At 48.6% G+C, this 22,759-nt stretch overlaps 1 protein-coding gene across 4 annotated transcripts in view; it reads right to left on the bottom strand.

Moving 5' to 3' along the window:
* PACC1 (proton activated chloride channel 1) overlaps positions 1 to 21,398 on the bottom strand; it is a 30,613-nt gene extending 9,215 nt beyond the window's left edge. For 2 of the 4 annotated variants that reach the window (XM_001915520.6, XM_070266724.1), the window contains exons 1-4: positions 21,189 to 21,398; positions 17,005 to 17,101; positions 3,817 to 4,026; positions 2,191 to 2,342 (exon numbers count right to left, since the gene is read on the bottom strand). In XM_001915520.6, the coding sequence (XP_001915555.3) occupies positions 2,191 to 2,342; positions 3,817 to 4,026; positions 17,005 to 17,101; positions 21,189 to 21,224 (495 nt within the window). In that variant the 5' untranslated portion in view covers positions 21,225 to 21,398. Of the gene's footprint in view, positions 1 to 2,190; positions 2,343 to 3,816; positions 4,027 to 17,004; positions 17,102 to 20,458; positions 20,563 to 21,188 lie in introns of all 4 variants that reach the window. The other 2 variants (XM_070266722.1, XM_070266723.1) reach the window with 2 other exon arrangements.
* Between the last annotated feature and the right edge of the window lie 1,361 nt (positions 21,399 to 22,759).

Raw genomic sequence — 22,759 nt, 5'->3', positions numbered from 1 at the left:
GGCCCTGGTTTAAGGTGGGGGACCTGGGGCACAGGCAGCAGAGAACTTCGCTCTTAGTTTATGGCTGTGGACTGCGGAGCCACATCTAGAGTTGGTGGAGAACACTAATCATCACCCAGAGCTGGAGGCAGTAACTGCAATCACCTTAGTTTTCACGGAAACAACTCTCCTTCTCTGTCCTTATTTCATGGGTTTTTATAATATTCAGTTAAATTACGTAACTATTATAACAAGTACAACAGGCATAAACGGGTTTGGGAACTAACGCAGCGGACTCCTAGTAAATGTCCTACTCAACTGGGGAGCCAAGAAGGACATCCAGAGCGCCAGCACCAGCTGGGCCATTTAAGCAGGCACAGGCGCCCAGTGAGCAGGTTTACAGACGGAACGGACAGAGCTGGGATTTCTATTGTCTATCTGGCTCTTCATTAAAATTTTTTAAAATTTTGCTTTTCATTTAAATTAGATTCCATTTCCCTATTCTTGACTCCACTCTATTTGTCCCTCCGGGTCCTTCTCTTCTATGCTGTTGGTTACATGTAAATGTCTAATGACCCTTAATTCTCCATCTTTATTTCTGATGGATTAGACTCGTGTAGGTCTGGGGTGTGGGTTTCCTCCTAAGCAGATCTCTCACAGGCTCGCCCCGCCTCGGGCTCTCTGTGAGGACGCTCCGTGGCAGTGGGCAGGGAATGCCAGCAGGCCGGGCTCTCCGAGTACTTCTCTTCCGGGAAGAGACCTCCCCTGGTGGATCTCCTGGCTTCCACTGTGGAGGTCCAGCCTCAAGTGCTGCTTTCTCTCTGTCCCAAATGCCCCAGCGGTGAGCCTTCCCTTACCCTACGTGGAAACAGCTGGGCCTTTTACCCAGAAGCAAACACTGTCCCCAGCGGCCCTGTGTGCCCTCGGAGGGCAAAAGGTGTGGCAGGCCCAGTGAGCAGGTGGTCCCGTAGTTACTATCCTGACCACTGACCCACGGCCAGCCCCGCTCTTTGAAGGAGCTCAAAGTCGGGAGGTGGAAGGAAAGCTTTCACCTCTACAGTCCTCTCCTGCATGTGCTTTAGGGTACAGGTTTCCTCTGATTTGTTTGCTCCATCAATCTAACCGAACTTGCTATTTATATTTTGCACCAGTTCCTCAAGATTTCTGGTCCACTGGTGGATACCCTTTCTTAGTTTGCAGGGCTATTATTGATATTTTATTCTATTTTTTTGCAGGGGTGGGAATCATTTCAGCAGGATTTTACGAGGAAGCCTAGAGTAAACATACTAACAAAAAATCTTAGTGTGATTCTTTCATCTTAAGACCCACTGGCAGCTCGCTATCTATCGCCCAAAGGAGCAAGTGCTCCGCAGCACGACCCACGTGCTTTTCTCATCCGGCCACCGCTTCTGCCCACAGCTTCACCTCCCGCTGCTCTTCTGGGGGCATCTGACCCTCCAGAAACACCCCATTACTGTAATCTTGCACAGAGGCACAAACACCACATGCAGTTTCTTTCCTCGGTGTCTTGGTGCAGAGTTCCTCTGCCTAAGAAACCTTTCCTTCCTCTCTTTGACCTGGGAAACTTTTACTCAGCCCCTTTCTAGCCTTGTTGAAGCAAAGATATGAGATGAAAAGGAGAAGATGTAAATCAATTCCTTCTCTGCCTTCAAAACCCTGTGCAGGCACCGCTCCTCCCTCCCGTCCACGCCCCAGCCCAGCTGAGCTGCAGGTGACGCAGGCCCGCACAGGACCCTGTTCCTTCTTTACATTGGCCTATTTCAAAATATGGATTCCCAGGCCCCGTGCCCATGAAAAATGGTCCAGTCGGCCTCATGTGGAACCCGGGAACCTATATTTTCAAAAAGTAGCCCAGCGACTCTCTCGAGCAGGCAGGTCTAGAACCCACTTCACTGTGTCACCCTGGGCCCACCCTGCAGCCCTTCACCCTTCTATCAAGGACAGGATCTTAAACGTGGTCAGGAATCCCTGACGGTCACTCCGAGAAGGCTGAAGGCCTCGCTGCCCTCCCTGAATGCAGCCAAGCCAGCAATGGCCGCAGCTCCACCTGGCACAGCCTCGTGTCTGCTGGCGTCCAAGGGCCCGCAGCAAAGACTGTGTGAGACCACCCAGCAGAGAGAAGACGGGGCCCTTGGAGGGCGGGGCTGACAGAGCAGCCCACCCAGACCCAGTTCGGGGAGATGGAGTTACCACGGTCTGATTGGAGAAAGGGTCTGTGTAGTTGATCTTCTGGGTGATGCAGTTCATGTCTCCTGGCTGGCCAGGGCTCCTCAGAGGGGGAATGACCTCGTAATGGTGCTTACAGCTGAGCAACTGAGCCTGCCCAGGGTACAGGGCAATACCTGGGGGGGTGCAAACAGGGAAAAGAACGTCACAAGTCACAGTCCCTGACCACACCCCTAAAACCGTGTCATGTACACTTTTTCACACCCACCAACAACCTGAGTTCAGGACTCCCTGGGTGACCGCAGAGGAGGCAGAAGGAAAGGGTTATAGAGGGTGGGGAGGCATATCCCCTCTCATTCTGCCCTCAGAAAGCCCTATTCTAATCGGGACATGACCCCTCCTCAGGCAGGGGGTGCCCTGGGATGCAGCCTCCCCAGCACCTGCGCTGAAACCCCCACTTCAAAACTCTGCTCTGTACACTCCGAGGGGCCTCAGTGACTGAGCCTAGCTCAGTCCAATCCCCCAGCAATGCCACCCACCTGCACAATCACGGGGGGCCCTCGGCTGTGGGATTCCCAAGATCTCAGTTTCTCTCTCACCTCCTGCTCTGACTGGGGGCTCCACCTGTGCAAGTTGCACCCCAACAATCCTCCCTCTGCCCCAGCCAAGGCACCTGGGCCAAGGCTCTCCTGACAGGAGCTGCTCCGACCTCAGTGGCAGAAACACTGAAAGCAGCACATGGCACCAGACCCAGGCGGAGCTCAGAGACACCAAGAGACCAGAGACAGAGAGTAAAACCCACAGATAGAGACCAACGCAGACACACAGAGAAGAGAGACAAACATGAGACAGACAAAGACGGGCGAAGGAGCCGTGACCGGCATGCCTGTCGAGAAGCCCCAGGCAGAGGGGACCCGAGACTGGCCCTGCCCTGGGAGTGGGCCATCTGGAGGGTCACTTGGGCATGCTGTGGGTGGAGCAGATGGCACACACCAGGCGGGCAGAGCCTGGGCCCAGAGAGCCCTTGCCTCCCCGTTCCCTCCCATGCTTCCAGAGCCCAGGGCCAGCCCCACCGCCCTGGAGCCAACAGTGCACTCCACAGCAGAGCTGACTCCCTGCTCTGGGACAAGACTCCCTGCTGAGACAGGGATGGCCGGTGTGGCCTGGGACCCCCCTCTCCAGGCAGGACCCCACCACCTCCGGATGGCCTTGCCTCCCCCTGCCACCTCTAACCCCTACTTCTCCTCTTCACTGGCCTCTGGCTCCAGCCAGGCCAGACTCATCCTCTCCTGAGAAGCCCTCTGCCTCTCCACACTCACCTTTGCTCCTGCTGATCCTCCTCCCAGAAAACTCTCTTCCCACCTGTCAAAGCCCAGCCCAAACACTACCTCTGTGGAAAGCGTGCCTTGCCCACCTCAGTTCTGCAGTGACCACTCCAGGCTCCGCCCACCTCTCTCCCCGGGACATGACACACTGTGCTCGGCACCCACGGCAGCTCTTCAAGTGTGTACTCCACACCTAGACTGTGTCGACCCCTCCGCCCTGCCCGTGGTGCCCAGCACAATGCTGGCAGTGTACTGGCGGCTCAGGGAGTATTTGCAAGCTATGCTCCAGACCTGGGCCCTGATGCCTGTCCAGGGTAGGCTCTACCTGGGGCGTCGTAGCGATCCACCTCCTTGTAAGACACTGACATGACGGGGTGCTTGAGTTTCTCACGGAAGTCCGTGATGGTCTGGTAGACCAGGAAGACGGCCACGGCCATGAGCAGCAGGTAGATGAAGATGAGCAGCACCGAGAAGACGTTCTTCAGGCAGGCCTTGCTGAAGCGGATGCTGCTGGAGGCGGACTCGCTGTCCAGGGCTGAACGACAACAACACACCTGTGACCTGCGGGCGCAGGTGCAACCAGAGGAGGTCGGCAACCTCCAGGCCCTGCACCTGCTCTACCAGGTGTGCAGGCGGCCACCCCCCTCTACAACCCCCCACCTCTGCTCCCTCCTCCAAATAATAACACATGGCCCCTGTCAACACTCACTACACACCTACACTGCCAGGAAGGGGACCCCGAGCTGAAGGAGTCTCGGTTATCATGTTTAAGGAGCCTCCTCTCTAGAGGGACAGACAATCCAACAGGGAGCCGGCCCCAACCTACCTCTCCGGCCTTATCCCTCAGCACCACTCCAAGCCCAGTGCCCCCCTCCAGCTGTACTAAATGTTCCTGTTCCTCTGGGTGCCCTCCTCAACCCGAGCCCCTCCCACTGGCCAGGCCCCACGCCTGGCCTGAAGCACTTTTCTTCCACAGCTGACTCCTATCTCATGCTTCAGATCTCAGTTTAGAAAGGCATTTCCTCGAGAAAGCCTTGCCTGACCCCTAACTTTATTAGGGCACCCCTTCCTCAGTGCTCCTGGGGCACCCTACATGTCCCCTGTCTGTACATGCCGCTGTCTACATGTCTCTTTATCCCCTAGGCTGTGAGCTCCATGAGGGCGGGGACAGGGCCAGACTTGCTCACAGTGAACCCGTAGCACGGTGCCTGGAATAAGCAGGCATTCGGCATTGATGTGGTAAATGATCAAATGTGTCCTGATGCCACTCCTACCACAGCTCTGCCTCTCCTGCCTGCTCCCAAACCATCCCCAGCCTCGATGACTCTCTGCTCTGGACTGAACTGTGTCCCCCCTAAATTCATACACTGAAGCCCTAACCCCCAATGTGACTGTATTTGGAGACAGAGTATTTAAGGTTAAATGAGGTCATGAGGGTGGGGCTCTAATCCAATGGGACTAGTTTCCTGAGAAGAGTAGGAAGAGACACGAGGGATGCACACACACGGAGAAGAGGCCACATGAGGACACGTGGAGAAGGCAGCCATCTGCAAGCTGAGGAGAGGGGCCTCAGGAGAAATCGAACTTGCCAACACTATGATCTTGGACTTCCAGCCTCCAGAACTGAGAAAAAAATTCTGTTAAGCCACCCACCCTGGGGTACTTTGTTGCAGCACCCCAAGCTGACTGACACACTCCCACAGTGCTCCTTGCACCATGCCATCTCTACTCTTCAGCTGAAACTGTGGCTCCCTGAGGAAAAGCCCTATTTCCTCCACAGCAGCTGAGCACAAGGCTGAGGATGAGAAGCTCGAATGTAAACCCAAAAAGGTATGTGCTTGGCTTCATACCACCTTTCTATAAATAACAATTATAAAATTTGTACAAAATATTTAAAAATTATTTGAAGGCACTGGAGAATGATCAAAAGCTGGCAGAAACTGGAAGAGAGTCTCAAAAGAAAAGAACTGCACCTGGTGAGATCTGTAAATTTGCAGCTTTTTGCTTGGGGGCCCTCACATCTCTACAAGGCATGGTTCAGGGTGACAGTGGACAGAGTTCAGGGCTGGCAGAGCAGTCAGAAAGGTAGGGGGGACCCAGAAAGGGAGGGAGCCATAAAGGGGAGTGGACTTCCAAATCTGCAAATAAAATCTCCAATTCTTGGCTGGAGACTGCTGAGGGCCTGCAAAAAAGCAGCAGCTGGAAACTGGAAGAACTGAATGGAGATTTCAGCTGCTACTAATGCACGGGACACAGGAGTTTGGAACTTAAAGTTTGCCACATTAATTACCCGCTAAGAAAAAAATTCTTCAAAGGATCATAACAAATCCTCTGTAATGTATCCTTTATAATGTCTAGTGTTCAATCAAAAATCACTAGGCAAAGAAACAAGAAAATGGGCCCCGTACTCAAGAAAAAGAAAAGCAGTCTCTAGAAACCAATTCCAAGGTGAATCAGATGTTGCAATTAGCAGACAGGAACTTACAGAACTTAAAGGACCTAAAGGAAAATATATAGACAAGGAATGCACAGAGGGGAAACAGAAACTATAAGAAAGAACTAGATCGTAATTCATGATTGAATTTTTCTGAAACGAAAAACTGTATAGTTCTTAACAGCAAAAGATGGCAGGAAAAAAAGGAGTCAGTGTAGTTAAAGTTAAATTATCCAATCTGGAAAAAAATATTGAAGAAAAAAATGAACAGAGCCTACACGACTATGGAACAATATCTAGTAGTCTAACAACATGCAAGTGGAGAGAGAAAATGGGTCAAAAAATAAGGTTTTAAAAAATAATAGCCCAAACCTCCCAAAACTGTAGAAAAAACATTAATTTGAAGATCCAAGAAGCTCAATACATGCCAAGCAGGATAAATAAGAAAACCACTCATACGCAAATGATAGTCAAACTGCCAAAGCAAACATTAAAAAAGAAAATCTTGAAAGAAGCCAGAGGGGGAAAAAAAGATATACTATGTACAGGATATTTTATCTAACGATAGGCAACTTTTGATCAGGAATATTTGTGGCCAAAAAATAATGGAACATCTTTAAAGCGTTAAAAGAAAAAAATTTTGTCAACCCAGATTTAAAGTATTCCAGCAAAACTAACCTTCAAAGATGAAGGTGAAATAAAGATATTTTCAAGCATAAAAGGTGAGAGTTCATCGCCAACAGACCTGCACTACAATGCATGCTAAAGAAAATTCTGAAAGCTAAAGGAAGATGACACTAGATGATAACTCTCATCACTGGAAATGTTAAGTAAGTGGGTAAATATAAAAAGCTATTTATACATTTTTAAAATTTAGACGGTCTAAAGCAAAAGTTATACAACAATCTTGTAAGGTTTATAACTTGCAGGAAAGAAGAACAGAGAAACAAACATACAGAAAACAGCAGAATGGCAGAACCAAATCCAACAATATCAATAATTACATTAAATGTAACTGGACTCAACACTGCAATTAAAAAGGCAGAGACTGTCAACCTGGATTAAAAACGAGACTCAACTAAATGCTGTCTATAAAAGATGGACTTGAGGGCCAGCCCTGATAGCCTACTGGTTAAAATTCAGTGTGCTCTGCTTTGGCAGCCTGGATTTGATTCCTGGTCGTGGAACCACACCACTTGTCTGTCAATGGCCATGATGTGGCGGTGGCTCACACAGAACTAGAAGGGCTTACAACTGGAACATACAACTATGTACTGGGGTTTGGGGGAGGAAAAAAAACATAGAGAGAGGAAGACTGGTAATAGATGTTAGCTCAGGGTGAATCTTTCCCAGCAAAAAAAAAAAAAGGACTTTAAATAGAAAGATATAAGACTATTTGCTCATAATTATTGCTTTCATTTAAAAGCACAAAAGCAGGGTCCGGCCCAGTGGCGCAGTGGTTAAGTGCACACGTTCCACTTCAGTGGCCCGGGGTTTGACGGTTCAGATCCCGGGTGCGGACATGGCACCACTTAGCATGCCATGCTGTGGTAGGTGTCCCACATAGAAAGTAGAGGAAGATGGGCACAGAGGTTAGCTCAGGGCCAGTCTTCCTCAGCAAAAAGAGGAGATTTGGCAGCAGTTAGCTCAGGGATAATCTTCCTCAACAACTACAAAAAAATAAAAGCACAAAAGCAGGATCAGCACAGAACTATCCAAGTGTCCTATGTTGGCAGAGATAAGAAAATCATGCATTTAATACTTCTACAAACATGCATCAAGCATCAACTCCAGATGCAAGAGGTGTGCTAGGTGCTTCAAGGAGATGCCAAGAGGGAAGGATTGGTGGTCTGCACTACAAGTCCTAGAGAATTCAGAAGGATGGGAGGACGTAAAATGTGAGATTTCCTTTGCTCAAAGGGAAGAATGGGGAGTATGGGGAGAAGGGCAGAGATCGGCAAAGGCTTTGCAGAGGAGGCTGCACAGCCCTGTGCCTCAAGCACCAGGAGGATTTTGCGTAAGAAAGAATTTGATGTTCATTATTCACTTATTTTCTGAACTGAAAAACAGACCAGATATCCAGCCCTGTGGTTAAGAGCATGAGCTTTAGAGTCAAAGAGATTTGGGCTTCAGCTCCAGCTCTGCTGCTAACTACTCTGTGACCCAGGACACGTTACTTAAGGTTCCTAAGCCTCACTTTCCTTATGTGAAAAGGAAATAATCAAGTCAATTTTATAGGATGTCCAACAGAAGTAAATGTGAGAATGTTGCAAAATGCATTACAGAATGCCTGCTCAATTAATTACTGTCACTGGAGAAACAAAATGTACCCTCTAACCCCCAAAAATGAAGCCCTAAATGATGAAGACAGCAAAAATGAAGACCATGGCACTATAATCTCCTAATAATAATGAATTACAAAAGGTATATGCCGAAAACAAAAGAGAGGCGGGCAGAATACAGTGTCTTTCACATAGGAGACAGGTAATGTTGCCACGTCTATTAAATGAATAACTCAAACAATAGATGAGCTAAGTCTTGCAAAGCTAAATAGCTACATTTAATTAGTCAGAGAATACTCGTCCATCTCAGGCAAGTAAACTATAAACCAATTGGTGTGCCTTGCTATTTTTGGCAAAATACTTCAGAAAGTTTCTCCTTTATGAGGAAGAGTAAATTCCCAGAAGTGTCTGTGAGGTTCCTTCAGGCCATAAAGAACAGGTTATTGAAGGCAATGAACGTTTCCTCTGCAGCTACAAAGAGAAGTGAGGAACCAGGAAGCCCCAAGGAAACCGCCTGGGCAGCTGAGAGCAAAGCCACCACAGCACCCAGCAGGTCCAGTTCTCCTAAAGGAATTTAGGTAATTCTCTTTTTCAGCTTCTTTTGTCTCTGATTCTACTTTTGCTTTTTTTTTTTTTTTTTTTTTTGAGGAAGATTAGCTCTGAGCTAACTGCTGCCAATCCTCCTCTTTTTGCTGAGGAAGACTGGCCCTGAGCTAACATCTGTGCCCATCTTCCTCTGCTTTCTATGTGGGATGCCTCTACAGCATGGCTCTCATGACCTTGGTCCACTTTACTCAGTCCGTCTCCATGAGTCCTACGTTCAGAGCCTCTCCCAGAGAGCACCCTGCATAGGGGGCCCTGTCAGACATATCACCAGACACCACCCTCCTGCATACCCAGCCTCAGATGGTTTTGCTCAGCTCAGGTGCTGATTCTTGATCAGTCACGTGTAGCTGGGCTGCAGGGCCACAGGATCCGCAGTATGGTGGTCTGTCCACAGGGACACACCCAGGCCTGCTTTGCTTGGAAGGCACTCTCAGCTCCCACGGTCCATGTGGGACCACAAGCCCACTTCCAGACGTGGCAGGTAAAAACATCCACTGTCACGAGCTGCTCAAAACTGCAGTGGCAACAGGTATCAGGCTGCTACATTCTAATGGGGTTTGAAAAGATCACAAGACAAAACTGAAGGCACTCTCAAGTGACTGATTTGATGCATAACCTCGGAATAGGATTTTTAAGAGCTGGTGGGAACTAAAAGGCCATCTGATCCAACCCATTTCTTGTGCAGTGACCCAGGTCCCACAGTCACTAACCGAGCACAGAATGACAGTCCTGGAGCCCCAACTCCTGGACAATGCTCTTCCTCTACAAGACAGTGAACATTAGTACTTAAGATTCCAGCCACTAATGATGATAAAAGAAGGTCTGATCGAGGGGCTGGCCCCGTGGCCGAGTGGTGAAGTTCGCGCGCTCCGCTGCAGGCGGCCCAGTGTTTTGTTGGTTCAAATCCTGGGCGCGGACATGGCACTGCTCATCAAACCACGCTGAGGCAGCGTCCCACAAACCACAACTAGAAGGACCCACAACGAAGAATATACAACTATGTACTGGAGGGGCTTTGGGGAGAAAAAGGAAATAATAAAATCTTTAAAAAAAAAAAAAAAAGAAGGTCTGATCGAAAGAATATAACTTCACAACAAGTATAAATCTGGGACATCTTTAAGGTAAACTGCTTATTACATCCAGTCTGAACCATATAATGAAGACGAACAAGGAAAAGCCTTTGGGGGCGGGTATCCACTCCATCGTAAGCCAGATAAACAGGATTTGAAATGTTCTGCCTCCATGAAGCCTTCGATTAGGGAAAGAGATGAATCTCTCCCTACATGTTCTTGAAAATTCTAAAAGCACTAATTTCAGGCACAGAGAGGTCACATGACAATCGCATCACTGGCTTTGTCTGGCGGAGGTACTTGGACAAATTACTCTTGTGGGAACACTGGCCAAGACGGTCTCCTTTGTCTCACTCACAGAAGTCAAGTTTAGCTTGTTTTTGTTTTTTTTCTCTGAGGAAGATTCACCCCGAGCTAACAGCGCTGCCAACCTTCCTCTTTTGGTATGTGGGCTGCCACAGCATGACCACTAACAGATGAGTGGTGTAGTCGACACCTGGGAACCAAACCCAGGCCAACAAAGCAAAGCGTGCCAAACTTAACCACCAGCCCACTGGGGCTGGCCCAACTTTAGCTTCTTTACAGGTCTGTTGATCCACAAATCGGCGTGTAATGTGAATTAAAACTGTAAAACTACGTATCATCCACACATGCTATAAGTGACACTCCAATTCTGAAACTAGATGCTGCTACATCTTACAACTTAAAAAAAAAAAAAAGGTGATAGATATTTGACAAAATGTCCCATGCACCCTGCAGTCAGAAAAACCAAACACTGGCTTTTTCTGTAGCAAGCTGGATGAATGTGTTTTAAAAGTATACATTCTTTATAAAACTGCAAATTTACATTGGTAGAAAGAGAAAAATAATGCACAAGATTTCCTCGGGAAAGGTAATTCATGAGTTTTGTAAAAATCCATGACAAAATTGCTTCAAAACCCCAAATTTGCCCCAGAACGTAAGTCAAGCCATTAAAGGGATGTGTGATGAGCAATTCAATTTCTGAAAACACTGTGGGACCTTTATTCACAGGAAGGGGAAGTGGTTCTCTACTATAACCCTGCAAAACTCTAACCTTGCAGAGAGCAGTGGGCTAAGATGCATTCTGAATGTGAAGATGGAATGAATCCTTTGTCTAGCCTTTTTTTTTTTTTCTTTTTAGTGATGGGGCAGATTTGTTGTTTTTGTTTGTTTTGTTTTTTGAGATGTAATTTACACACCATAACGCTTACCCTTTTCAAGTGACTATACTTAGTTTTTAGTATATTCACAAAGTGTGCAACCATCACCATTATCCAATTACAGACATTTTCATTACCCAAAAAGAAACTCCATACCAATTAACAGTCACTCCTCCTCCCTCCTAGTTCCTGGCAACCAAGATACCACTTTCTGTCCCTACAGATTTGCCTATTCTGGACATTTCACATAAATGGAATCACACAACATGCGGCCTTCTGTGTCTGAGTTTCCCACTTAACATGTTTTCAAGATTCATCCATGTTGTAGCATGTACCAGTTCTTCATTCCCTTTTATTGCCAAATAATATTCCATTGTTCACACAATACATCATTTTATTTATCCATTCATCAGCTGAGGGACATTTGGCTTGTTTCTACTTTTTGGCTATTATGAGTAATGCTGCGATGAACATTCACGTATAGTCATGCACTGCATAACGACAGGAATACGGTCTGAGAAATGCGTCGTTAGGTGATGTCGTCATTGCGCGAACATCACAGAGTGTACTCACACAAACCTAGCTGGCATAGCTTACTACAAATCTAGGCTATATGGTACTAATCTTACGGGACCACCATCATACATGCAGTCCATCACTAACCAAAATGGCAACACAAGACTGTACAAGTTTTTGTGTGGACACAAGTTTTCATTTCTCTTAGGTATATACCTAGAAGCAGAATTGCTAGGTCATACGGTAACTCTGCATTTAACCTTTTTGAGGAACTACCAGACTGTTTTCCATAGCAGCTGCATGATTTTACCTTCCCACCCGCAGTGTATGGGGGTTCTAATTTCTCTACATCCTCACCAAAACTTATCACCCATCTTCTTGTAGCCATCCTCACAGGTGGGAAGTAGTATCTCACTTTGGTTTAGATTTGCATCCCCTGATGACTAATGATGTTGAGCATCTTTTCATGTTCTTATCAGTCACTTGTATATCTTCTTTGGAGAAACATTATTCCGATTCTTTGCCCATTTTTTTAAATGGGTTATTTGGTTTTGTTATCGAGTTGTAATAGTTCTTTATATAATCTAAATACAAGGCCCTTACCAGATATGTGATTTGAAAATTTCTCTCCTCTTGTGGGCTATCTTTTCACTTTCTTGATAGTATCCTTTGCTGAAAAAATGTTTCATTTTGATGGGGTCCAATTTACCTATTTTTTTCTTTGGTTGCTTATCTTTATCTATTCTATTAACATACAGTTGTTTCCATGGAGAACTAATTGTAATGACTAATTAACCAAGTGTATTCCTCAATTTGGTTACATCTCTGACGTAATAAAGTGCTTATTCAATTAGCACGTCTGGTGTTATTTCTCCCTTTGAAAAGAATAATAAGTAGTTGTGATTCCTTTGACAGATTGAGCCTTTTACCACATTACGGTATGAGACTATTTATCTTGAGAATAAAATGGGGAATTTGATCCTGAATGTTTGGGTGCTTAACCTGAACCTCTGTTGCTGAATGCTCAGCACGCCCAGCACCCTACTGCTGTCCTCCTGTCTGGCTACTCCTCCCTCCAGGCCGTCCATTCAAATCCAGCTCCAACTCCTCTTCTGGCCCCGAAATGGACAAGGGACATTCCCCGAGGTTCAGTCTTCATGGCCCTCCCCTGCTCATTCTACATTCAGGCCCTGGCTTTCCTTAAGGCTCCTAACCCTCCCGCTGCAGGACCTCTTCCACTTTCACAACTCCAGTCCTCACCTCTCTCCAGTCAATCCTACACCTCCCATTGCCTCCGGGCCATCTCCACCCAGACACATCATATCAACTGAAGCTTGGGATGTTTACAGCAGATAAGCATCTTTTCTGAGCCACTTGGCCCTCTGGACTCTAGAGGTCATCATTCTCCCATTCACGTGGCTTCAAACCTCAGAATCTTCTTTGTGTCTTCCTTTTCTCCTCTCCCACATCAAAGCAGCCTATCATGGTAGCCTGTGTCCCTCTGCACCTAAAGCCAGCTCCGCACCACTGCCACACTCATCTTCCTTAAATGCCCACTTTACTCCTCTTACTGCTCTGCTCCAAGCCCTTTAAATACTCTCTGCTCCCCAGATAAAGTCCAAATGTGACACTCAAAATCCTCCATAACCTGACCCAGTCTATGTTTCCTTCTCTCACCAACCATCCACTCCAACCACACAGCGCTACCTACCGTTTCTAAAATGTCCTATTTTCACCCCTACCTCCACATGGTTGCGCGTGCCATCTCTCCTCCCTGGCCAGCCTCTTCTTTCTCACCTACACATCACCCTTCCTTCAGATTAATCCCCCTTCCTGCACCAAGCAGCCCTCCTTCATTCATTTCAGAGGCACCTGTCTCTACCATTTCTTTGGCTTTCATTCATTCAAGTGGACTCCAATGAGACACTTTCCTGCTCCAAACCCCTGCCTCCCTATGGTCCCAGAATGCAAATATATACCAAGCACCTAAAGGGATTGGGGCCGGGCACTCTACTAGGCGTTGGAGTTACAATGAAGAGGTGGAAAAAGACAAAACCTAGCGCCTCACAGAACTCAGGGGCAGGACCAAGAGGTTGATAACAATTAAAGAATTACATTCAATAAACATGACCTCTCAACTAGGCTAAATGCTACAATGGAAAAGCACTGAGTGCTAGGAAAGCAGATAGAGAGAAAAGGACCTCGTTAGACTGTTCAGGGCAGGCTCTGTAGAAGTAGGGACAAAAGCTCTTCTTTGGGTAACCTGCCTTCTCTCTCTGCGTGTCCTGAGTTCCCAGAGGCAGGCCATGTCTCACTCACCTTCTGTGTGGCTTTAGCACTTGGCATAACAAGTGAAGGAGTCCATGAGTGACTCTGGTGGAAGAAGGGGAGGATTTAGGAGGAAGAAAGCATCTCATCTAGGAAAAACTGAGCCAGAGTCAGAATACCTTAGAGACAGCCCTGGGTTCAATCTGAGCCCTGACACTCATTAACTTTGAGCACGTTACTCAACCTCTCTGTGCCTCATGTTCCTCATCTATAAACTAGGACTAGCCATCTCCCTTACAGAATGGCCATGAAGATTACGTGATAAAGTACATATAAAAAACCCTACACAGGCGTAGTACATGAAAGCACCTAATAAATGGCTGCTGTCATCATTACCATTATATTTATTATTGTTAGAGGACTCAGAGGCAGGAGATGAGCTCTGAGAGTTGTATATCAGGTCACCAAATTCGGGCCAAGTCACCACTGAGACCAGCCAAATGGACTTCTGAGAAGTGGATCTTCTATGCTCTAGAAGGGAGATGCACCCAGCAGAGTTTCCCCCAAAGCAGGGAAGGCTCATGCGAGTCAATGGAACTACTCCAAATCTGCTTTGCCTAAGGTCTGGCTTCCTGCTCCAACCAACTTCAGGCTTTGAGGCAAAAGAGAAGCTGCTAAGGTCAAAGGTCATCATGGCCACTTCCTAATCTATCTACAAAAGGAAACTTCATTTTTCCATGTCTGGCCTCCTTTCCCTTCCTCCTGCTGCCTCCATCTATCCTTTTCTGATTGGAGGCAAGAGGGCAGTGCAGGGTGCAGTAGACAGAATAACGGCCCACCAAGGATGCCCAAGTCCTTATTCTGGGAATCTGTAAATATGCCAAATTACATGGTAAAGAGAAATTAAGGCAGTAGATGGGATTTAAGTTGCCAATCAGCTGACCTTAAAACAAAGAAATTATTCTAGATTATCTGCGTGGCCCCAATGCAGTCACAAGGGCTCTTCAAACGTGGAAGAGGGAGGCAGAAGTCAGGGTGAGAATGATGAGATGGGAGAAAGACTCAACCGGCCGGTTTGAGACGGAAAAGGAGCCGTGAGCTAAGGAATGAAGGCAGCCTCCAGAAGCTGGAAAAGGCACTAAAATGGACTTTCCCCTGGAGCTTCGAGAAAGGAATTCAGGCCTGCCAACACCTTATTTTTGTCCCACTAAGACCTGTTTTGGACTTCCACATCCAGACTATCAGATAATAAATTTGTGTTGTTTTAAGCCACTAGGTTTGTGGTAATTTGTTACAGGAACAATGGAAATTAATATACAGGGCCTTTAAACTGTTCTCCCTGGGGCCTTAGGACTTTGGGGCAGTGCCTGGAGTCAGTGGGGGCTGTCACGCTACTAGCATTTACACGTTGGGCTTCAATAAAAGCAGGCTTAAGACATTTTTTAAAAACCAATACAGCAGGAGAGACTTTGGGGTCTTGATCCAGTCTGTCTGTTTACCAGCTACGTGATCTTCCCACTCTTTACTTAACCTCCTGAGCCTCAAGTCCTCCTCTGTAAAAATGACCAGCTCCCAGGGTTGTTATGAGAATTAAATGGGGCGATGGGTATGACAGAGCCTGGCCCAGAGGAAGCAGTCAGCGAACACGAGCTGCCTTCCAGCCTCCTTCTGTCTACAAAGTCTTCTCGAAGGATTAGACTCAGTCACAGAATTTCCTACACAGTTCCGCTCCCCTACAAATACAGGAATCAAGAGGAGCAGAATCCCACCTGCCTCAGTCCACCTAAGACGCTGGAGTCAGGCGGGGGCTCCATCCACTCATTCATTCAGTCAGCAAAATGTTTATTGCATGGCCAGGGCTAAGGCGGTGAGCAAAATGGACTGGTCTCCACCCTCATGAAGCTTACATTCCAGTAGAACAGACCGACATTAATCAAACGGTCAGGCAATCAAATATATCACTCCATCAGCGACAGCTGTGAGGGAAAGGTGCGCAGGCTAGGAGCCCAAGTCGTAGAGTTGGGGGGAAGGGATCTAGCCAGGAGGTCAGAGAGGGCTTTGTAGAAAAACATGAGCTGAGAGCTGAAGAAGGATTAGGCATTAACTAGATGACAGAGGGAAGAGAATTCCAGGCAGAAGAGGAAAACAACAAAAAGGCCCAATGGTGGGAAGCAGTGAGGCCCAAAGTAAGAAGCCAGCAGGGCTGAGGGGGGGCAGAAAAAAAGGGGAAGAAGAGAAAGAAGGAAAAAAGAATGACTCCCAGGTTCAACTGATGGGTGGTGGTACCATTCCTGGAAACAGAAAACAGTGGAAGAGGGCCAAGCTGGGTGGGGGGAGATCATGAGGCGATTTTGGACACGTGGAGTTTAGGGTACCTTGGGTAATCCAAGCAGAGCTATCACCGGGCATCTGCATATACAGGATCCATAAGTCTGGAGTTTCTAGGTAACCTCTGGGCTACAGACATAAATATGGCAGTCACGTGTAAGCAAGGGGTGACTGAAGTGGAGGAGGGGGCCTGGGTGAGATCGCCCTCTAGAGTGAGGCAACGGGGCCTTTGACAAACGTTTAACACCCAAGAGCTGGATAGTAACTGCGAAGGAGTCTGGAAGGAGTGGTCTGAGAAGGGTTATATTACAGAAGCTAAGGGAGCAGAGTGTATCCAGGGGGAAGAGTGGTCGACTTAATGCAAGGCTCCATATGAATGGGACCCTCATCACCTAGCTGGGCAAGGATACTGAAGAGGCCCCATGTCCAAGAGGTGGGGCCTATTAGATTAGCTCCCAGAGGGCCCTGGGAACGGACCCAGATATTAGAGGCTCAACTGCTAACAGCTTCCTAGGGAAAAAGGAACAGAAGAGCAGAGACCCAAAGCCCTTGCTATTGTATCCAATGGCCTGACTTCAGGAACTGGCTCAAACTGGAGCAAGGGAAAGAGCAGATACTGGACACATCCTCTGTCCCATGGCTGGTTAAATATGTATAGCTTTAAAACTAGGGCAACACTTGAGATCCCACACCAGGGTGCAGGGCAGGGAGGCTCCTCCCCTCCCTCGGGTACCCAGCTGGTGAGGCACCTGGACTGAGGCCTCCAGCTGCAGCAACAGCACAGCACCGTTTTCCAGCACTTCCAGCCCCAGCACCGAACCCACTTACCTGGTAAGATTCCTGCACCTTGGACTCTGGCTGTCTCCTTTTCCTGCTCGTCCGCCTGCTCTGAGTTCTCAACCACCTGATCCAACTCCTCACTCAGCTAAAGGGAGAAAAAAGGTCAGCTCCATCAGCCTTGCATTTCTGGGCTTGAGTAAGAAAGCAGAAGCTGCTTCTCACTCAACTGTTACCAAAAAAATCACATGATGTAGGGTGTGTTATGCCAGTTCTACAGATGAGGACACTGCAGCTCAGAAAACTCAAGTAACTTGCTATATATTAGTTTCCCACAGCTGAGTTAACCAAGCACCACAAACTGGCCGGCTTAAAACAACAGAAATTCATCCGCTCACAGTTCTGGAGGCTGGAAGTCTAAGACCAAGGTGTCAGCAGGGTTGGTTCCCTCTGAGGGCTGTGAAAGAGAATCGTGCCCATGCTCTCTCCTAGCTTCTGATAATGGCTAGCAATCCTTGGCATCCCTTGGCTTGCAGATGCATCCAATCTCTGCCTCCGTCTTCACACGAAGTCTGTGTGTCTGCACATGGTCATCTTCTTGTAAGGCCACCAAATTGGCTTAGGGCCCACCCTATTCCAGCATGACCTCATCTTAACTAATTACATCTGCAATGACCCTATTTCCAAATAAGGTCATTTTCTGAGGTACTGGGGTTAGGACTTCAACACGGTTTTTTGGCGAGATACAATTCAACCCACAACACTTTCCATGGCCATAGAGCCAGGAGTCAAATCCAAGTTGGTCTAGCTCCAAAGCCCATGATCTTAACTACTTCCCAAGGGAGGAGGAAATGTGGCTAAGACTCCGCTGAGAAAGAGGAGGGAACAGAGAAACTGGTGTGAGAGCTCTCCAGAACTTGGACCAAAGTCCACCACCTCAGGCTGCAACCGGCAGGACAAAGTGGGGAGGGCAATCCATCCTAGAGACAGATGCTAATTAGCAGCCTGGTAGCAGGTAACCTCAACCTCATTGCGTCAGTGTTCCCACCTGTCAAATGGGGAAAATGATGCCACTGAGGAGGCAGGGGGGCAAAAAAGGATAAACAGTGATAACCAACAAGTCTCTGTAGCATTAAGGAAGGCGGCCGCAGAGATCAAGACCAGAGTTGAGAGGAGGACCAATCACTGAACGGGGAGGGCGGAGAAGGCGATAGGTTTCCCAAGCATTTTCTTAGGCACACAGTGTCAGTGATGAAGGTCTCAAGACACTTTTATTAAAAATTCATCTCCAAGGGGCTGGCCCCGTGGCCGAGTGGTTAAGTTTGCGTGCTCCGCTGCAGGCGGCCCAGTGTTTTATCGGTTCGAATCCTGGGCACGGACATGGCACTGCTCATCAAGCCACGCTGAGGCAGCGTGCCACATGCCACAACTAGAAGGACCCACAACGAAGAATGTGCAACTATGTACTGGGGGGCTTTGGGGAGAAAAAGGAAAAAAATAAAATCTTAAAAAAAACCTTTTTTAATTAAAAAAAAATTCATCTCCAAGAGACTTGAGTTAAAATAAAGCTCTTTGCGTATCTATTATTCTTCCATTTGCCTCTCCACGTTTCCACTCCTGCCCCTTAGAATCAGGTAAAACCTCCAGTTTCAAGCTGTCCAAGCTCCAAAGAAAAGAAAACCAACAAGTGGGAGAGGGCTGGAAGGCTGGAGGAGGCACCATGAGACACAGGCCCTCAGCGGGAGCACAGATCAAAACGTCCCCAGAGTGCCTGCTGGCCAAAGGGAAAGGAGGATGTCAGTCCTGGGAAGGCCCAAAGTTCTCTGATCCAAGCCTCACCCAGGCTCAGGCTAACCCAGGTGGCAATGCGCTCCCAACCCAGTTCTCTTCCTGACTACTTGCAGCCATAATGAGCCCACCTCCTTGCCTGCACCTCGCCAAATTCTCAGCATGCCCCCAACCCCTAAAGCCAAAATCTCCCCTCAGAAAAGAAACCAAACTTGGAGCTAAGTCCACTCTCAGAATGCCCAGGCAAGAAAAATGCAGGCCACTCACCGGAGGCCTCCTTCTTCTGAAGAAGGGGAGAGACAGGGACTGCAGAATGGGCCACTGAAGAAGGCAAGGGAAGGGTTCCTCCCACTGTCTTCCACTGTGGGGGTGCCCCGAAATAGAAACTGACTCCACCCTCAGCCTTGCCCCTGCCACCAGGATAACTGCCTATATTTTAATAAAGATTTTAGGAGCCCTGCTAGGTAAGGAGATACTGCAGGTTATATGTGGATGGTGAGGGACATGGTCCTGTAAACCAGGACCCCAAACCTCCCTAGAAGCAGGAGCTGCCCAGGTCCTGTTAACAAGAGCTATCATCTACTGAGAGGTCACTACCACCAGGCACTGAGCAAAGCACGTTCCAAATACCAACCCATCCAATTCTCACAACCTATGAGACGGGACTATCATTACCTTTGTTTTGCAGATGAAGAAATTTGAGGCTCAAAGAAGTGAAGTGACTTGACAAAAGTCACAGAAATGGCAAGGGGCAGAGCCAGGATAGGAATATGGGCTTTTCGACTTCGAAGTCCTCATATTTACCCACTAGGCTTTACTCCCTCTAAACCTGAAAACTTTCAGAGTCAGGGAAAGACACAAGCCATTCCCCAGGCTTCCCTCACTGTCTAGGGAATGGAATCTAGGGGCCACAGAATCCACAGCACTGGTTAAAATCCATCAGGCTCCTTTTGGATAAAGGAGATGGTAGGAGAAATATAGAAATCTGTTGCAAAGTCAGATTCCAGTCCAGGTCCTACACTAAAAAAAGGCAAGTCAGGTAAATCTCATTTGTCTTCAACTCAGTTACCTCTTCTACTGTGGGACTAAGCCATCTGCTTTATATACTCCACACAGTATTATTTACAAAGGGAGAATGTACATCAATATTGACCACTATTGATCAAAACAGCAGCAGGTTCATGTGAGAAGGAGAGGCAGAATGCTAGACAGGTCTGGGCAGTCATCTCCATAGAGCATGAATAACAACCCCCCCCCACCCCCCCGCGACTTGAATAATGGGGGCATTTTAACCAATGGAGTTTGAGAGGGAGTTGAAGAAATGGTGCGAGCACAGGCATAAATGCAGCTAAACAGGAGCACATTTTTAAGCAGGAGCTTCCAGTGTGGCCAGAAGCTAGATGGGTGAGGAGATGATGAAGGTAATAGAAGATACAGCTGCTGAGCTGTATAAAGCTTTGAAAGCTTGCTAAGAAGTTTAGACTGTTCTGGGTAGACCAAGGGCAGCACCAGGTGTATGTAAAAAAGGAATGCTCTGGGATCAAGGCAGGGCCTCAAAAGGAATCTGCACAGCATGGGGGACACCAAAGGGAGAGGTGGTAACACACTATCACACTCAGGTGGTTGGAGCACAGGGACCTGAGGATTGAGGATGTGAAACTGCCTGAACTTGCCAAGTAAGGGGGAAAAAGTGAAGGGCACAGGGGAGGAAGACTACCAGCGATGACCAAGGCGTGGGACCCGAGAGGAGGAGAGCAGGTCACTAGTCTCAGTAAGAGGCAGGAGGAAGAGCTGGTCTGAGGGAAAAGCTGGATCCGCAGCCTGTAGCTCAGGACAGATAAGAAAGAGACAAAGAACAGGAAAGTGATAGTTAAAGTCGTGGGAGGAGGTGAGGCTGCAGAGAAAAACCGAGCGGAGCAAGCAGCAGCTGTGTTGGTGAAAGCACATTTTCAAAGTCAGGCGGCCACCACAACAAGACGTTAATTATCCCTGTCATTAACAGCTGCGGGGCCACGAGGCCTTGGGCTTGGAGGAGGGCTGACGCCCACCGCGCATCTGCTCCAGCTGGGAGGAGGGCGAAAGCGCTTCCACTTGTGGTAGAAAACACCGGGGTCCTCGGGGCCACTCGGGTCCCGCCGGCGGGCGGCGCCGCTGCCCGGGCCCGACGGGGCTTTAATCATTCACCTGCTGGTTTCGGGGCGCGGCTCGGGGGCCCCGGCTCCATCCCTCAGCCAAGGGACGGCAGCATCTGGAGGAGGCTCGGCGCCCCGTTTCCTCCCCGGTCCGCCGCTCCTCTGCACGCGGGGACCCCTCCCCCGAGCACGCACCGCTCCTCGGCTGCGCACGGCCCGCCCGGACGCCCCTTCGACGCCACCCGCCCTAGACCCCGGGACCCCGCTCCTCCGCCTCGCTGGAAACTTTGCTTCCGCCCCCCCACTGCCTTGTACCTCCTGGTAGGATGTGGAGAGCTCCTGCCGGATCATGGCACTGACCGGAGCTAAGGCAAACCTGAGCCCGCTACGGCCCGGGAAGAGCAGGGAGGCGAGCACCGCGGCCGCGGCACCGGGACCTGCCGGCTCTGCTGGGCGAAATGGTTCGGAGTGGGCGGCCCCGACACCAGGCGGGGCGGTACTCGGCGCATGCGCCTCGCTCCCCGCGCCGCTGGAGCCTCTAAAGGGTTGCTGGGAAATGTAGTTCTGGGCGGGGAGCACCTCTCAGCACCCCGGGGGGGCGGCGAAGCCTGCGTGTTGCCAGGAGCCAGGCTTCGTTTGGGTGTTTGACGCACGTGCGCTCTTTGTCTCTCACTTCCTCTCTTTGCTGAAGGGGGAGGGACGGAGAAAATGAGTGGAAAGTGGAACCAGGGGGCCAGGTCAGATGGGTCGGAGAGACTAACCTGTAATCGCAAGAGGAAGCTTGGCCTGGTGGTTATAATCGAAATAATTGTCTGGAGACACTTTGTATGTTACAAAGCACTTTCAGCACATTATGCCCTTGATCCTGCAATGAACCCTATAAGGGTGACATTTTTCTTCCTACCATGAGGAAGATGAGGAAAGTGAGGTACCCTGTTTCAGAAAGGATGGAGGGTGGGGAGGTGGGCAGTGATCAAGTGAAGATTATTTAATCCAGGACGGTACTACAGAATCCGTGTTCTTTCCATTCTTCCTAGGACAGACACTTGGAGTCAAGGCCTCTAGGTTATTGTCCTGGCTCTACCCGGCCCCGGCAGATCTTACAATGCTCAGAGCTCTCCTCTCTTCGCCTTAGAATGTAACTACTAAACCCTGACCTATTCCACAGGCCTCATAGAGCCAAAATGGACCATGCAGCAAAAACCTAATGGCTCTGTTCATCACAACACAAGCCTGTGCCCTGAATGTGGCGGAGAATTGGGTGTTTGCCCTGTAGCTGAATGAACCTGAGGACCAGCTCTTCCCCTCCTCCCAGTGCCTGAACAGCTGTTCTGTGTGGCCACCCTGGGCTGCTCAGTGGTGAAGCAGATAGAGGTTGCTTATGGCTTGGTAAATGCTGCTCTGTGTCCCTGGCAGCTGCAGCTGTGCAACCTCCTGCACTCAGGCCATACAGGGCCTCTTCCCTCCTCAGTGGCAACCACAGTAATATGAATCACATCAGAGCACCCTGACCTCTGGGCATGTTAGCAGTGGGAAGCCTCCATTACCTCTCCTGACCATCCTTCCCCACCTGAGGCCCTCTGCTCTTACATCTATTAAATGAGACAATATATATAGCACCTAACATTGTGGGCACTCAACAAATGTTTGTTAAATTTATGAGTGGAACACTTATTCCAGCCATTTCATTTAACAGTAGTTTACCAAAACAAATAAATGACTCAAATTCCTTACTGTATTAATACAAGGGAGGCTGACAGAATGAGTTACACAATCAGAATTTCAGAGCTGGAAGGAACCAGAGAAATCAGTCCAACCATATCATTCCTCTCTACTCTTTGTTGGTATCACCAAACTGGAAAGTTATGGGCTCCCACGTTTGAGGG

Source organism: Equus caballus, chromosome 5, assembly GCF_041296265.1.
Source record: "Equus caballus isolate H_3958 breed thoroughbred chromosome 5, TB-T2T, whole genome shotgun sequence".
NCBI lineage: Eukaryota > Metazoa > Chordata > Mammalia > Perissodactyla > Equidae > Equus > Equus caballus.
Note: the sequence above shows the minus strand (reverse complement) of the source record. Positions and strands in the feature narration are given on the sequence as shown.